At 31.1% G+C, this 17213-nt stretch overlaps 2 protein-coding genes across 5 annotated transcripts; both read right to left on the reverse strand.

Moving 5' to 3' along the window:
- Positions 1–5652: 5652 nt before the first annotated feature.
- Positions 5653–9780, reverse strand: LOC129904123 (fructose-1,6-bisphosphatase, cytosolic). 2 transcript variants are annotated; one of them, XM_055979657.1, is made up of 12 exons: positions 9542–9780; positions 8583–8630; positions 8418–8492; positions 8273–8334; positions 8115–8181; positions 7898–8011; positions 7655–7741; positions 7270–7340; positions 7128–7193; positions 6324–6410; positions 6162–6237; positions 5653–6082 (listed from the first exon to the last, which is right to left on the reverse strand). In XM_055979657.1, exons 1-12 carry the CDS (start codon positions 9698–9700, stop codon positions 5972–5974), a joined length of 1023 nt encoding a protein of 340 aa, XP_055835632.1. In that variant the 5' UTR covers positions 9701–9780; the 3' UTR covers positions 5653–5971. The 2 variants fall into 2 exon arrangements, with proteins under 2 accessions (XP_055835632.1, XP_055835633.1); XM_055979658.1 differs by having other exon boundaries at positions 8418–8488; positions 8579–8630.
- A 797-nt stretch (positions 9781–10577) lies between these two features.
- Positions 10578–16072, reverse strand: LOC129904281 (uncharacterized). 3 transcript variants are annotated; one of them, XM_055979821.1, is made up of 7 exons: positions 15739–16072; positions 13088–13165; positions 12882–12918; positions 11959–12032; positions 11774–11867; positions 11556–11638; positions 10578–10865 (listed from the first exon to the last, which is right to left on the reverse strand). In XM_055979821.1, exons 2-7 carry the CDS (start codon positions 13157–13159, stop codon positions 10689–10691), a joined length of 537 nt encoding a protein of 178 aa, XP_055835796.1. In that variant the 5' UTR covers positions 13160–13165; positions 15739–16072; the 3' UTR covers positions 10578–10688. The 3 variants fall into 3 exon arrangements, with proteins under 3 accessions (XP_055835796.1, XP_055835794.1, XP_055835795.1); XM_055979819.1 differs by lacking the exon at positions 15739–16072 and adding an exon at positions 14129–14259; XM_055979820.1 differs by lacking the exon at positions 15739–16072 and adding an exon at positions 14062–14242.
- Positions 16073–17213: the final 1141 nt, after the last annotated feature.

A 17213-nucleotide genomic window follows, 5' to 3' on the forward strand; every position in this document is an offset into this window, starting at 1 on the left:
TTTCAAGTTTTAATGATTCTGATACTTCTACATTTATGTATCAGAATATAATATATAATTGTTTCTGATACATCTTCTGTATGTATCAGATTCTCATCTCATGCATCAGATATTTTAATGCATATGATACATCGTATTTATGTATAAAGTTCAAGTTGTATTTAACTATTTTCATGTCAACACAGGGAATGAAATACGTCATCAAGAAGATCCCGTCCCACCCATTGAGATTCGGAACGGCATATAGGGCTAATTTTCTTGATGATTTTGAATCATCAATAGGTGGAGATATTGTTGTCAGAAGGCCATGAATGGTTATGTTAGCGATAACGACGATCCAAAAAAAACTAGGAGAGACATCTCTCCAAACCAAGGAGAACTGATTGATGTCCAGTAGTTTTTTTTTATAGTAAACATTTTAGGTGATTCTGATTCTTTTAATGTATCTGATACATAAAGTGTAATGTATCAGATTTAATATGTTTTAATATTCCATACATCAGATTTACTATGTTTTTCTCTGGTGTCAAAATCGAATATAAAATCAAAGTTTATGTTTTATATTTCTACTGTATCAAACTTGTATCGAGTATAATATTCATAAGTGTCACATTTTGTGAATTCTGATACATGAATCAAGTTTTATTTATTATGATACATCATGCACATGTATCAGATTCTCATTTCTCAATATTTAATGATTCCGATAAATTAATTTTTAAAATTCACGTACATAACTGTCGCCTTCTTTAATAGATCAGTAATTAATATAAAGAGCCAATCTTTTATCCATAAATAGCTGATGTGCATTAACTATTCTATAGCTAAAGTTATGTATCAGATACATAACTTATTTATCAGCAAAAGTGAAAAAATAACTGAAATCAAATTCGGTATGAATTGATGCTCTGTTTTTTCCATTCGAGACGACGCTCTGTTTTTTGGCTTGAATCTTCATGGACATAACAATTGATTTTTTTAACAATTGATGTATCAGATACATAACTTATGTATCACCAAAACTGAAAAAAAATTGAAATCGAAGTTGGTTTGAATTTATGCTCTGTTTTTTTGGCTTGAATCTTCAACTTCACAACCGTTATTTTTTTAACCAAATTAATCCCATTAATTAGATTAGTAATTGATTTAAAGAACCAATCATCCCTTATATTAAGATATTATCCATAAATAGATGATCTTCATTAATTACTCATTAGATAATTGATGTATCAGATACAAAACTAATGTATCAGAAAAGTTGAAAAAAAAGGGGATATCGGATAATTTCGATACAATGAGGGATGTATAGTAATTAGACTTTTCCATTATGGGATTTAGGTAAAGTTTACTAGAATATATGGATAGTAGGTGGTGTAGTGTCGTTTTGTTTTAGGTGGCTGGTGTTTGTGTTGGTACTGGTTCTATTACTTTAGTTCTTATTTTTTTTAATTTTTACCATTGTTTATTATTGCTTCTTTTAATAATAATTCATCCTAGTATGTTGTTTATGGCATTTCGATTATCATATAATTTTATTGTTGTTTTGGCTATTTTTGCACTGTTTCTTGTTTCGATTCTCTTCATTGTCTTTTTCTTCTTTATACCAAATTTGTTGCACTTGAGCTGCGATTTTTTCAAAAACAGCATCTCCACCTTAATAAGATAATGATAAAATCTACTTACATTCTATCACCATCAAATCTTACTTGTGGAATTTTTCTCGTTTACACAAGGACAAGGTGAAATTGCAATCAATAATTTGTGTCTTTCATATTAGGATTTAGGGAAGTTCTAATTCTTAATGAGGTGAACTCGTATAACTAAAGATCATTGGAGAACAACATTTTTATTTAATTGGAAGTATCTAAACTTCACTATTTTGTAAGTTGAAGCACATGGATATCGTGAGCATCGTATATCAAACTGCTCCAGCATAATATTTTTGTTTTCCTCTTAAAATTGTTTAAGAGTTTTAAGGAAGAAAATCTGTTATTTTTATTTAATGTGTGTCTTCTATCAATTTTTTTTATTTTTTATCTTTAATGCATTTTACTTGATCCTAGTTATGGTCATTATTTCTTTTGCATTGACAAGCATATACAACTTTTTATTATCGTATTTATCCTCGAGCTATGTATATAAGTACTCAAAATTTATTGTATTAATAATCGTAATCGCTAACTTAGCTTCTTTCTTCGTTCCTTCACTTGTCTTCGATGTTTTTGTTTATCATTAGCATCGTATAATCAAATACAATTTCATTTTCAATTTTAGTTTCATAAATTGTAAATAAAATTAAAAAAATATACTTAAAGTTTGTAGCCTTACATATTTTAGTGCAACGTGGCAAGTATCTAGTGTCATTGAACAATATTACAGACATTGCTGCTCAAGTGCTCATGATTTATTTTTCTACATTTATGCTTCAGGAAAAAGAAAAGAATATTTTTATGTATATACAACTTTGATATAACTATCCTTTAATTTTATTTTTTGAGTTTTTAAATTCAAATGGTATTTGTCTTCAGATTTCATGCCCGCATGGTCACAAGCAAAATAGCAAAGCCAAAATAAGAATAAAAATTAAAAAAAACACCACAAAATTCTAATTACTTTTTGATCTTTACTTTTTTCAATTTTCTCTTCCATCTCAAATTTGGGTTGAAGTGCTGAACATTTTGGTCTATCTTTTAAAAAATATGTTTTAATTATGTCTAAACTTAATTTTAAACTCACTGTGAAAATTTTGTTGGCAAAAATTAATTTCCTGCATAAATCGGCAAGCCAATCATATGTGTATTTGGGTGTTTTCATAAGCTTTATGACTATGCGCCATATAAATTGTGGAATTGAAATGATCAATCAATTTTAATTGATTATCAAAGTCACTTAATTTTATATTATCTTCCAAAAGTTATTTAACTTTGCTTAATTAGCTTTTATGGTCATTCAACTTGGTCAGTAAGCTTTCATAATCATTTTAAATAAACTATAATTCTCGGCACCTATTTAATGACGTGACAATTCTAAAATTTTAAGAAAAAATAATTTAAAAAATTAAAATCAATACTTGAACTCAACCCATTTTAAATTCGTCTCATACTTGATCCGACCCACTTAAAATCGATTATATAAAAGATGCCTAGTTTTCTTATATATAAGGGGTTACAAGCACACAACTTCTGGACGACGTGTCTGTTTGAGCTATATGCTTGTAACCAAAGGCATGGGGCCCACTTTAGTATTCTTTTCGTTTCAATTTATTCGTTTACTTTTCTTTTTAATATGTTATATGTTTGAAAAATACGTTAAAAATATAGTCTATTACAATAATTAACAACTTAATATACTCAGTTATAGATTTAAAAAATACATATAAATCACAACAATTAACAACTTAAAATATTTTTAAAACATATTTAAAAAATTGATCGACACTTGATTTCAATCAACGCCACATAAATTGGGACAGATGGAGTAACAAATATTGTTTGAAAATTACGTAAAAAGTACTCTAAATTATAATAATTAATAATTTAAAATAGTTAAAAAATCATATAAAAAATTTGGTTGGCTCTCCAAATTTTATCTACACCACATAAATTGAAACGGTGAAAGTAACATACATCATTTGAAAATGACGTAAAAATTATTATAAATCACAATAATTAAGAATTTTAAATATTTCAAAAAAACATATAAATTTTTTTATTGTCTCTCTAAATTTCATCTATATCACACAAATTGAGACAAATTTAGTGCTAAAATATATGAGAAAAATAAACAAACAAATAAATAAATCTTGCATTACTTTTTTTTTTGTATGAGCATCTTATTATAAACAATTGCAAATAATTTTGAAAATGCTATGATGCACTAGTGGAAACAAATTAAACGAGCTAGAGAAAACGATAAATAAGATATGATCAAATAAATAGGTGGTTGAATAAGAAATAATATTGTATGTATTTATGTTGTAATCTATGTATTGATCGTAATTGGGGTCTAATAGACGGAGGAGAAATATTTTAAATTCGAAAATTAACTTTAAGGACATTAATTGAGATTTAATAGGTGAAAGAAAAGCAAATATAAATTATTTTCCATATGTCAGGAGTATTGTTTTAAATCTCATATCCAAGTTTTGAAGTTGTTTGTTAAAATTTTCAAGTTTTTAGATATTTTCCAATAATTTTAGGAATGTTAACTTAATTCTCCCAATTTTTTGTATTTGTATTAAAGTTTGTTTATAGCAAGAACCAAGATAGTATATTGAAACAAATAACTAACATTTTGTTGATTTGAAAGAATACTTTTTCACTATAAATAGATATTGCTTATAGATATTTATTGTGAAACTAAATGTTCTATTTCTTATAAGAATATTAAATTTGTATGTTATAAATATGAAAATAACACATGTTTTCATACTAAGTTATAAATTAGAGTTTTAGAAAAATAATAATAAAAGCAAGTTTAAAGTGAAGTATGAAATTCTAAAATTCGAAACGGCTAACTCTCAAAATAATTTTATAATTAAGAATAATTATAAGATTGTCTAGTCTAATATTTTTTTTTGTGATTTTTTAACATGTGATCTTTTTAAAAGATCATGTATTTCAGAATTTACCGCTAATGACAATCCTCTACATTTTTTTGGTCATTTCAACCTGTTGCATCAACATTCTTCTCCCCTTCAATATTGTTGTCTAGATTTACCCATTGTCCTTTGTTTCATTAATTTTCAATAGTTTTGTTTCATTAATTTTCAATTGTTTGTTTCAGATAAAAGTGACATGAGGTATTGAACCAACAACATAAGACACAGTTCTATTTTAATTTTATTTCACATAACAATTTTTTTTTTTTGAAGTACAGGGTGCAAATTCTCTTGATGGTTGACTCAATAAACGATCTTGTAATTCTAATCACATCAAAATCTAGATATATCTAAACTTATATTCTCAAGTTAAGACTTCTACACTCAAATATATAAATGGATAACTCATTTGCTGAAACCATGCATTTTATATCAAAAAATCTATAAAGTATTTACAAATAGTTAATTGTAAATCTAATTCTCATTTTATGTTAACTTGTAAATCTAATTCTCATTTTATGTTAACTTGATATCATTAGAGACGTTCTTGCTAATATTTAACTATCATATTCCTTTTACTCGAATGTTAGTTATTAAGACATCTCTTATATAGCCTATCCATTTTAAGAGAATTGGATTAAGAATTGAGTGTGGTTTAGGATAGATTGAGTCCTAATTCAATCTAAATATTAATTTTATTTTTTAAAATACTTTTTTCCTAAAAATCTAGAGTTCACATCATTAAATAGATATCGAAAATTCATATTTCTGCCTAGAATGCCCATGAAAGTAATTAGGCAAAATTGAATGACCATAAAAGTTAACTAAGCAAAATTGAATAACTTTTAATAAAACAAAACAAAACAAAACAAGGTTAAATACTTAAATGATCAATTACTAAAAGTTGTGACTATTCAAAACTCCAACTATTTGGATGACTATCATCTTTCAGTTCCATTTTCAAGAATGTTCACAAGAAGTACACCAGTGATATCATATATAGAAGTTAGTAAACAACCTATGAAGGAAAACAATGCTATGAAAACCAGAAATCAACTAGCAGAAAAAATTAACTTGAATTCTAAATGGATGATATTACAAAAGAACTTTGATTTAAAATGAAAAATAATAACTAATAAGTCAGAACTTCTCTATTCAACCTTTTATTGTTGATGAGAAATAGATACTTCAAGCAAAAAAAATTAGAACAAGCCAGTAATGTGCACGTATTATCGCGTTACAGCAGCTATTGTACAACATAAACAGTAGACAATGTAGTCATCATCCAACAACTTGCTCTAATTTGAGAAAATTGTTAAATGCACCAGCAAGGGTAGTGAAGTGATTGCATGGAGTATATACACACATCCATCAGTTTTTCTCTTCAGCAGCATAAAGCTTTTTGATCTCCTCAACATCATCATAACTACCAAGAAATATAGGAGAGCGTTCGTGTATCTTCTCTGGAACTAGGTCAAGTGCCTGCATAATAACAGTACTATGTGTGTCACACTCTTGTATCGTTATACTTTGACTGAGAGAGAATTCTCAGAAATCGTACCCGTTGCTTCCCAGTAAATGCTTGGCCTCCAGCTTGTTCCATCAGAAATGACATGGGAAATACTTCATAGAGAACCCTGTTTCATATATTTCATTTGCAAGGGTTTCAGAAAGTTGTTGCTAAGGAAATACTTGAGTCACTCTGAAAATGTGCATAACTTACCTCAGCTTCCCGTTGGGGCTTTTCTTATCACCGGGGTACAAGAAGATTCCTCCATAGAGTAATGTACGATGAACATCAGCAACCATACTGCAAATTAACAATATGTCCATTCACTCTTGTTTCCGTGGTAACAAAAGCTATTCCATACAACGCTAACAAATCCAAAGACATAGGGAAATCACAAGGAAAAACAAATTGAAATTGAAGCAACATCAGTCCCAATATCGCTTTACAAGAATCCAATAAGCTCTTTGCACGTGCGATCAAATAGAAGGATTCGTTTAATAAGAAATCCAACAAAAAAAATCTAAATTTAACCCCGTCTGCAGATGTAATATAAACCTTTTAACATTTGAATATTTTAACCACAGTTGGCTTATAAGAATTCTAGGATCAAGTAAAGATTCCTAAAATTGTAGTTATCAGTTGGAAATGACCAGACACAAATACATATTAAGTTAAAAACTATAGATGATGGAAGCATCTATCTTGAAGGGCCACGTGACTTTATCTCTTAGAAGGAGGACACACAGGAAGCTTGATATCCCGTATTGCCCCATGCCCCAAAAAGTAATAAATGTAGATCCAAACTCTTCAACCAATTTTACATATGTACAGAGTTTCAACTTTACATCACATCTTAAATTTCTTTCATGAAGTTGACATTACTGCTTAGTATTGTCAAGGAGCAGAAATTCCGTCATGATTATATGGATTTAGATTGCAGGTTGGTGAATCGGATCATACAAGACACGGCAACAACATAAACCGAGCAATCTAAGCATCTACAAAAAATTCAATTACCTTCCAATATATCTCAAAGATTTTGGTGAAGAACCATCAGTGGGGTACTTGCAGCTCTGCACATATCTGAAATTAAAAGAATGGTAGGACATCATGAACATCGGAAACAAAATTAGTAGCTATTGTTTTCCAATAAGCGTACTTGGATGTTGGACTGTCCCAGTTCTTGGCATTTCCTTCATTTACTGAATAGATCTTCCCTTTCTTAGGAATCTGCGAGTAAAAGCAAAACGAAAACTGTGTTAACCCGAAATCTAATAGGAAATGCTAAACCAATCTTATGTTAAACCATTCAAGTCTGCAACCGAGAGAAGCCAGTAGACCATTTAAACACGCTTAAGATTAATAAATATCTAAGGTTATCTTGATAGCATTAACTTGTCTAAAAATTGATTAGAACATTTTCCCATCCATTTATCAACTTAAGTTCTAAGAAAATCTTGAGTAATGAAGTAATGATCAAGACTATGAGTCAACAAGAAGTTCTATGTTCTTAGGCTATATAAGGAGCTAGGTAACGGAATTACCTTGATGTCAGGATGAGTTAGGATGAACTCGCCAAGAGAGGGATCAAGGGTAAAACCATTAACTCCAGATCCAGTGCTCAAAACTAGCTGCAAATAATGGAGCTCGGAAAATCTTATTACTTGTATTTCCAACTAAGCATTGTCTTAAAAGAATTAAGATCATAATATCATATTTTGTTTGTATGCCCATGCAAAATTTCAAAATACTTCAGAGTATATTAAACTAAAATGTGAGCCGCATACCGTACAAGAACTTCCATACATGCAGTAACCAGCAGCTAACATGTTCATCCCAGGTTGCAAGACATCATCTAGTGTTGGTTCATGACCGTCTTTGATCATGTAAATCCCAAAGATCTAGATAAATGAGAGTATTATTCACTGTGACATGAAAAAGGATATAGTGGTTGATAGCCAAGTAATTACAACAACATAAATATTTCCCAAACTAGAATCATACCGTTCCAATAGAAACACCACAATCGATGTTCGATGATCCATCCAGAGGATCAAAAACTACACAGTATCTGTCATTAAAATTGCATTAATGGATTAGTAATTAGTGCTCAAAACATAATGATAAATGTCAAACTAGAGAGATCGAACAATAGCACTCACTTTCCACGGTTAGCTGGCTCCACAAATGTGGCCTCTTCGTCTTCTTCAGAGACAAGAATGCACTACATAATTTGACATCTTTTAGATTAAAATCACTTCATATTTTCACAATGTGCGCTAATAAAATGAATGTCTCGAGTCTTACTGTTCGGCCACTGCTAACCAAAGCCTTGATAAACACTTCATTTGAGAGAACATCGAGTTTCTTTTGATCTTCTCCCTACAATTAAGAATCAAAACCAGAGTAATTCCAAAGCTGAAACGGATTGAAAGTTTTATTACTATAAGAGCAGCATCTTCATGAACTTGCCTGCACATTAGTCTCACCAGCAAGTCCTAGGAGTTTCGCCAGACCTGCCTGGAAAGATGTATCGATGTGTAAATATATCAATATAGGAGTAAAGGGGAAAACGAAACAAGGTAGAATACACACGTGAAATATACAAAAAAAAATAGACTTATTCTAGTGAAGCTTCCCCTGCCTTGTTCATTTTTGTAATAATGAAACATTAGTTAGAAACAACTACTGAGCTCTATCCATTAGTAGCTGCAGTCAAGTTATTTTCTTGCACTATAGCAGAGAGAAGAGAGGAGGAAGAATTGATATTCCTCCACTAAATTGGCTGCTATAAGGCAAATAAATTTGATACATATTTCAAAAAAATATTGTTAGATTTACTCATTTTTGTTATTAATGCCCAATTGGAGTCAACATGATGTATGAAATATAGCTGTTCTGGTCAGATACATCGACTTAACCTGAAAAATCAGGTAGCCATGAATGAATGATAAACCAAAATTAATCAAGGCAATTCCTTGAATGGGTCATTCAAGTATGAAAATAACCTACTAAAGTCACTTCTATGTTCTTTTATCAACAAAATCATCAATCAGTAGCTTCTTTTCACTCAGAATCTTGGTAAAAGGCACCACAAATGCAGTGGTTGGCATGTCATGCCTTTTTTTTTTAATGATAATACTCATTTAACCCATATCCCTTTCCACCAAAGGTTTTAAACAAATATATTTGTCATTTGTGGTAATTTGAATCTAAGAGCTCATGATTAATTATCAACCTGATTCGGTTATCAGTAGGCGCCACCTTTTTCCAATCAATTGGATTGAGAAACATGCAGAAGCGCCACCCTCTTCAACAAATGAAAAACACACACACACACACACTCTACGCCACCTTTCTCAACAACCATATGACAAAACAGAGAAATTAAAATAATCAACCATCCCAAAAGAAAGAGAAAAAAAAAAAACCTTGTTAACAGCAGTGCATACGAACTTGCATCCAAGAACAATGTGACTAAGCAAAATACTGAAGTCACCACGGGATTCAGGATGCTTCGTCTGCTCATTCAACACAAACCTTGTTATGGTCATCAAATCCGTCCGGTGTGCATCCGCAGCGTGATCCATCACGCTTCTTAATTTTTATTTTATTAATACGTAAGAAATTTGGGCACGCAGTGCTCAATGCTCATATATATAAGTGTTAAGTGTTACTATACTTTTTAAATTTAAAAAATAAAAAGAAAAAAGAGATGGGGCTATCTGATCTGATCTAATGTCATAGGAAGACACGTGGTAAGAGGAGAGTGATGCATGGGATCAGTGGTTGGCACTAAGATAAAGCGTGATCCAATTCGTCATTTCTGTAACTCATTACTAATTTACTACTATTTGTTTTTCTTCTCTGTTTAATTTGTTTCTATCCTCCCACTGGCTGGTTACAGATCGTGACTTCAATCGCTTATCCTTATATTTTACTCCTCTATATCTGCGCAAGGATTTAGATATTAGTAGTATTCAATTTTGTTCTTCTTATAATTGAGCTCTCATTCTAAACAGGAGCAGGTGCACCTTTTGATAATTATCAAATTTATTTGAACTCAATAATACTTTTCGAATGTACTTTAATTGATTTAAATATATAAAAAATTTAAAAAAGAAAAAAAGATATATTTTTTTTAATACCAACTGAAGGGGGCTATCTGATCTGATGTCAGAGGAAATGTAGGATGACACGTGGAATGAGGAGAATGATACATGGGATTAGTGGCTGGCTCTAAGATAATGTGATTCTCGTCTTTATGCTAATTTCTGTTCTTTTCGAAACTCATTATTTGTTCTCTTTATTAACTGTTTTGTTTCTATCTCCCACTGGCTTGGCATGGCTCTTCATCATCTACATCACATATTTTGTGGACTTCATAACTTTGAAAATATAATGAATGAGATAAGTAATTGACACCAGACTTTCAACAACATACCAGAGGGTGAAGTGTATACAGCCTTACTAAGAGGTTGTTTTCGATAGATAATCAGTTCAAATAAAGCATATTAAATAAGTAGGAATAGAAAATGTAGTAATGATTTTACAACAGTATCTTTTGTTTCCTCCATTTTAATTAAGCTGGGGAACATGTTTATCTAAGAAAGCCTGAGCCAAATTACTGAAGCTTGTACCAACTCCAACTGCAGCTGCATAACTCTTGATTGCATCAATTACTTCAGGCTTTAAGATCTCTTCCTTGTTTGATGCATTGCATAGATAATACAAAGTTCCTAGAGCATAATTCACCTGCACAGTTTGAAGTTCATTTGTGTGAAATCCATGCACATACTAGTGGCAGAGCAATCATTTTTCACGGGGGTGTGGGGTGTTTAGAAACGAATATGTAAAAACACATAATTAAGCCCAGCGGAATTCAACATCTACTGTATAAACATATAGATTAAATTTAGTTCCCTAGATTCCCCCCCCCCCCTGCGTGCTCTATGTGCATATGCAAACAGATATCATTTTTGATTGTTCGAATAAATAGGGGGAGAGCAACATTCATATTCTGTAAATGCTTAAAAGAGGATGTCCATGAGTTATTTACATTAGACCTTGACAAGTAAAACTGACCACCAAAGTGTAAACCAGTTTGAGACTGAGCAACGAAATTAGTAAAATTTGAAAGTCTTCCTGTGCAAAACAGCTAATTCCAGAATAGGGAAATAACATCATTTATTCTGGATGCAGCCTAAAGTAACAGAAGTTCGTATGATGCCAAACAAAAATCAAGTTCTATAAGAGGTGATATGTCTGATGCCTGGAAAATTCTTATCAAAGTTATCGACAAGATTGATGGATCAATGGTACTCAACAGTTCAATTAACAATTGTTAGTTTCGAGTTTCTCACTACGTATATGTGCAATTTTAACGAGTGAACAACAAGCACTCAATAACCAAGAAGACCAGGAAATGTTTGTTTATGTCCTTACCGTGTTCCTAACAGGACTTGACAAACACTGGATGACGAGAGGGATACCATCATTTTGAGTGACAAGAGCAGCATTAGCTGGATCTGCAAGCACAAACGCTTACTGAGTTAACTTTTTGGAGAAGATCACAGGAAGTCTAATGTGATTCGAAGCAGAACCAACAAAACAAACTCCAAATCATGGGAATCAACATAAATTCCAAAAGCTTTGATCTTTACCAGCACAAGCATTGCAGATTCCTCCAATCCCAAATTCCACAAGCTTCTCACTAGGCTCAGTTAAACAGTCGAGAAAAAGTTCTATAACATTAAGCTGTTTAATATTACAAGACAAGTTGAGGCAACCAGAAGAGAAAAAGATGATTGAATATCAAAATTAAACTACTCATTAGAAGATTCCTGACCTGGCGCAAAAAGGTAAAGTTGAAAGGATCATATGCAAAGTTCGCCAAATTAGCAACAATCTTCTCTTTTGTCTCTGTAATAACAAGAATGTATCAGACCATATAGATGCCAAAACAAGAAGCGAAAAACGAAAGCAGATTGTAGTTAATCAATTGGCTACCATATGCACCCAAGCGTGTGGCTTAGTGGTCAATGACGTAGGTTGAGCACCATGAGGTCTCAAGTTCAATTCTCAACAGAGACAAAAAACATTAGGGTATGTCTTCCTATCTGTTTTAGCCTTGGCGGACAGAGTTACTTGATACATGTTATTCGTGGGAGGTTGTAGATATCCCGTGGAATTAGAGGAGGTACGCGAAAGTTGGCACAGACACCACGGTTATCAAAAAGAAAAGATCAATTGGCTTACCACATATGCTATAATCTTGACAAGCGTTATTAACTTTCCACTTAACAGCCACAAAAATATCAGACTAACAGATTCTATTAGTATTACTGATTGCTCTGTGAGTGGCTAATGATAGGACAGACATCTTAGTAATTAGGCAGTTATCCTATAAATTTTTTTAGGGGACAAATGTACGTCAAGTTGCCACAGCTAACATATATCTGTTGGTCAGAGTAACAGTTGCTTTGTCGTTCAACATCTTGCTTGAAAACTCAAAATCCGCAATAAATCGCCCTAAATTACAAATATGAACACAGTTTCCTAGTGACTGGACAGTATTAATGCTACCTTGTTCTTATGTTAATAGAAACATCATTGTAAGCTGGAAAACACCTATGAACTCCCTGATAAAGATATTGCACCTGACTAAACAAGAAGGTCAATATGATATTCTGATGGTACATTTTGTCTCATTTCAGCGATCCAAGTTTGGTAGATACAGAGCAAATCAGTTAAATAAATCTCTAAGCATACCTTCAGCAGATGCATTCTGAAACTGATTCACCAATTCCTGAAACAAGAATCAAAGAACTGATTGGGCAAACATGCAAACAAGATCTATGCTAATAAAGGAATTGTTATGCACAATGTTTTACTCAGTATCAACATAACGTTTTGCAATTCCAGTGTTCTTTATTTCATAGCATCAGGTGATCAATATAATGAGTTGCAGGATTAACCTGAAGGTACTGCACCCTTGGAGTCCCATATTTTCCGGTGCGCTCTTCTTGCCTTTGGCTATTTGTAAACATGTAAAACTGCAATAACGAAAGAGGAACGCATAAAAATTTAACATTTTTAACATTTAACGACCATACACAGACTAAGATTACAGTAGCCATATAACTATGCATCATGCAAATAGGATTTTGTACTACATATAACGTCTCATTTACTGTTAGTTAGAGCAATGAAAACGAGCTAAGAGAAACTCTTATAGGAAAAAACAATTATTTTTCCTTGTATTAATAAGATCATCATTCTTTTCTTCTCAACCCTTGCCATAACCGAAAATCCCTCTCACTGTTGCACCCTCAGCTCCTCTTAACCAGTCCCAAAAGAACCTTCTTTTCTCATAGCCCCGAATCCTCCACTTTCTGTTCCTGTTTGCATATAAATTCAGATACATAAATTATGATAAACTTGAGATTTCTCCAAGAACAACCTCTCACTCAACCAACCAATATCAATCAACTATGGCTCAATCTAATACTAGTTATAGATTGACTATGAAATCTTCTATATCCATTCCTCTCTAGTCAGGTCTATTTCATTCAATTACTCAATAATTTTTTCTAAACCATAAATTAGGGATTCTCTATATCCCAAACTTCTCCCCTACAAGTTAACTAGTTTAACCACAAATTCACAACTATTTCTCTCTTCTTCTGCAGTATTCAATTCTAACTGGTTACTACAAGTTAATGAAACTTTTCCTTTCAAGCAAAAAAGACAAATAACAACTAAAAGCCACAAAGGAAAACTTTGAAACTTTCAGCAAATTCAAGATCACCTCAATGTCTAATAATTAGATTCCTCTGATAGATACAATGAACTGAAACAAAAGGAAAAAGAAACGTGACGCTTTTAACAAACTCAAGGTGCTAAGAGGATTTTAATCAACTAAAATAAATGTTTGAAGCCAAATTGAAACCTTCAATACGAAGAAGAGTAAAGATACAGTCCTATTCCACAAACAAGTGAAATCGAATTTCCAGTACCACAAAATAAAGTGGGTTTAAACTTGAACAAAGAGCTAGGAGTGAGAACATGAATGTGAATAAATTCAAGGCTCATTTTTGCCTTCACTATGCTTTTCAACTATGTACAGTTAAGTACAACATAGCTTAATACCTAAAATTTGAGCTTTTCACTTGATTTTATATTATCTTCCAAAAGTTATTTAACTTTGCTTAATTAGCTTTTATGGTCATCCAACTTGATCGGTAAGCTTTCATAATCATTTTAAATAAACTATAATTCTCGTCACCTATTTAATGACGTGAAAATTCTAAAATTTTAAGAAAAAAATAATTTAAAAAATTAAAATCAATACTTGGACCCAACCCATTTTAAATTCGATTCATACTTGATCCGATCCACTTAAAATCGATTATATAAAAGATGTCTAGTTTTATTATATATAAGGGGTTACAAGCACACAACTTCTGAAGGATGTGTTCGTTTGAGCTTATGCTTGTAACCAAAGGCATGGGACCCACTTTAGTATTCTTTTCGTTTCAATTTATTTGTTTACTTTTCTTTTTAATATGTTATATGTTTGAAAAATACGTTAAAAATATTGTATATTACAATAATTAACAACTTAATATACTCAGTTATAGATTTAAAAAATACATATAAATCACAACAATTAATAACTTAAAATATTTTTAAAATATATTTAAAAAATTGGTCGACACTTGATTTCAATCAACGCCACATAAATTGGGACAGATGGAGTAACAAATTAAATAATTTGGGAAAATGTGTTTTAACAATAATTGAAACATTAAATAATTTGAAAGGAATATAAAATTTAAAACATTCAGGATACTTTAAAGGAGAAATAGATCTGGTCTGAAAATGGTAAAATAAAGGAGGGATAATTTAAATAAATTATTTAAATGAAACAAACGATCATAAAAAAAATGGTCTCTCTTCTAGGGATTTAATTAAGTTAAACTAAATAATTAATGTTAGAATTAATACAGGATAAATAAATATCATCGACTAATTAAATAAGAGTAAATTAGTGATGCCTAAAAGAAATCATTTAAGTTTTTCTTTTAAAACATTAAACTACCCCAAATATATATCAAACAAAAATATTTAAAGTAGACAGGATAAAAAATATTTATGTACTCATATTCTTCGAATCTGCACAACTTATTAATCGAAAGACAAAATATGATTTTTATCGTTTTTCTGCTCGGATCGACTTCCATCATTTTCGAAGGGTCTATCTACCCCTATCCCTCCTAGATTTATTTATAATTATAATCCTAAAACGATCTAAAAGAAATAATAAAAATCAACGTCCTAAAGCGTGCCTATAGTCCCTACTTAATATTCAAGAGACATTGAATTTACTATTAGGATAGGTCTTAGACTAGAGAAAATATATTCATCCTAATTAGATATATTGTCAAACAAAATAGATAAACGAGCAGATAGCATATACAATCTCAAGTAAGCCTCTGGATTAGCTAATTAACGTGCTTGAAAACACAAATAAATTGTGAAGATCATAATAATTATATGTGTGTATATACAATCACATATACGAGGCTTAATGCAAAACTCGAACATGAGAAAAGAAAGGCATTACTCGTGTTGCTGGTTGATGCTGAGCTGCTGGTTGGTGCGGCTGCTGCTGTTGTTCGTCGATGGCTGCCGGTGCTGTTCGTCGATGGCTGCTGGCAAGCGAGGGAGACGACGGCGTTGGTTGCTGCCAGTTGCAGCTGTTGCTGCCGGTTGCAGCGTCTCGTTGCGCGCCTTCGCTGCTCGAAGGAGAAGCAGCGTGAGGGGCTGCTGGTTGCAGTGCTGGGGTCGTTTGGTTTGCTGTTTTCCGGCTAAAGAGGCGCGGAGGAGAAGGGAGATTGAGAGAAGAGAGAGTGAGGGACGTCGGATCTCTTCTTCTTTTGAGAAGATGATTAGAGAAAAAAAAAACATTAGTTTAGATTTAGGGCGTGAAAAGGATAAAAATGAATGTCGTTTGATCAATTAAATGAACGGATGAGATTGAAATTGAGATTTAAAAAATAGACCACACTAAATTTGAATAGGCTAAAGTTATAATTAATCGGAAGTTATTTCATTAGAATTTTAATAAATTGAATTTAAAGGGCTATGCTTAAAATAAAATGGAGGAAAAATTAAATATATTGTCATCTAATTAATAACATAATACACATATTGAATAAGTAAAAATCATAAACTTTATCAATTTATAATTTTTATATATAAAGTAAATACTTATGTATATACTATGTAAATGTATGTATATATATATATATATATATATATATAATGTACGTATGTATATAATACGTACTAAAATAGATGTGTAATATATATATTAACAAAAATATATAACAAACTTAAGTAATAACCTTTTATATACATATGTACATACGACGTATTAAAATAGATATGTAATATGTATATATTAATATGATTAAGTAAATTATAAAATAAAGTTAGTTAAGTAATATTTTTTATATAAAGAAAATACCTCATATATAATATATACTAAATAGACAAGTAAAAATATTCGAACGTGTATGAAACTCGTTATTTTTTTAAAAATAAAAATAAATAGTTATAATATTAATAAATAGCAAAAATGTTATAAACTACGAATGTCAAAATATACGACTTATTGGGGTAAAACTAAATATTTATTTATTTAATAAAGAAATAATTTTAAAAAATGTCTATTTACTAAGATAGCAATCCAAAAAGTAGTTATGGTTGATCAAAATTGGGTGTCAACAGTCCAAGATAGCAGGGTTTTCATTTTTGAGTCATGTATGTGACCTGAGGTATATTAGCTAGATTTCTAGCTAGAAATCTATCGCTAGAAATCTTGACCATATATTTGAAAATTAATCACTTAGCGATAGATTTCTAGGTGACTATGCTAACTATATTACACACTAATTTGATTGCACTAATTCAATAACTAAGTGAATTGCACAATTATTAGCTGGTCTTATTTTTGACAAATTATTTAATAATCGAAAGAAATTAGCCTGAATAGAGGGATTGAATACCAAAAGATACATATAATTGATCCATGCT

The sequence above is a fragment of the Solanum dulcamara genome, chromosome 9 (genome assembly GCF_947179165.1).
Source record: "Solanum dulcamara chromosome 9, daSolDulc1.2, whole genome shotgun sequence".
Classification (NCBI taxonomy): Eukaryota; Viridiplantae; Streptophyta; class Magnoliopsida; order Solanales; family Solanaceae; genus Solanum; species Solanum dulcamara.

What these genes read in the sequence shown, in the direction of transcription:
- LOC129904123 (XM_055979657.1), bottom strand. Translation starts at nt 9,700, where the DNA reads ATGGATCACGCTGCGGATGCACACCGGACGGATTTGATGACCATAACA. An exon ending in TGGTTAGCAGTGGCCGAACA is followed by an intron (nt 8,335 to 8,417) that starts GTAAGACTCGAG and finishes CAAATTATGTAG; the next exon opens with TGCATTCTTGTCTCTGAAGA. An exon ending in TGTATGGAAGTTCTTGTACG is followed by an intron (nt 7,742 to 7,897) that starts GTATGCGGCTCA and finishes CATTATTTGCAG; the next exon opens with CTAGTTTTGAGCACTGGATC.
- LOC129904281 (XM_055979819.1), bottom strand. Translation starts at nt 14,179, where the DNA reads ATGTTCTCACTCCTAGCTCTTTGTTCAAGTTTAAACCCACTTTATTTT. An exon ending in TAAACCCACTTTATTTTGTG is followed by an intron (nt 13,166 to 14,128) that starts GTACTGGAAATT and finishes TCGTTATTGCAG; the next exon opens with TTTTACATGTTTACAAATAG. An exon ending in AATCTGCAATGCTTGTGCTG is followed by an intron (nt 11,639 to 11,773) that starts GTAAAGATCAAA and finishes TTGTGCTTGCAG; the next exon opens with ATCCAGCTAATGCTGCTCTT.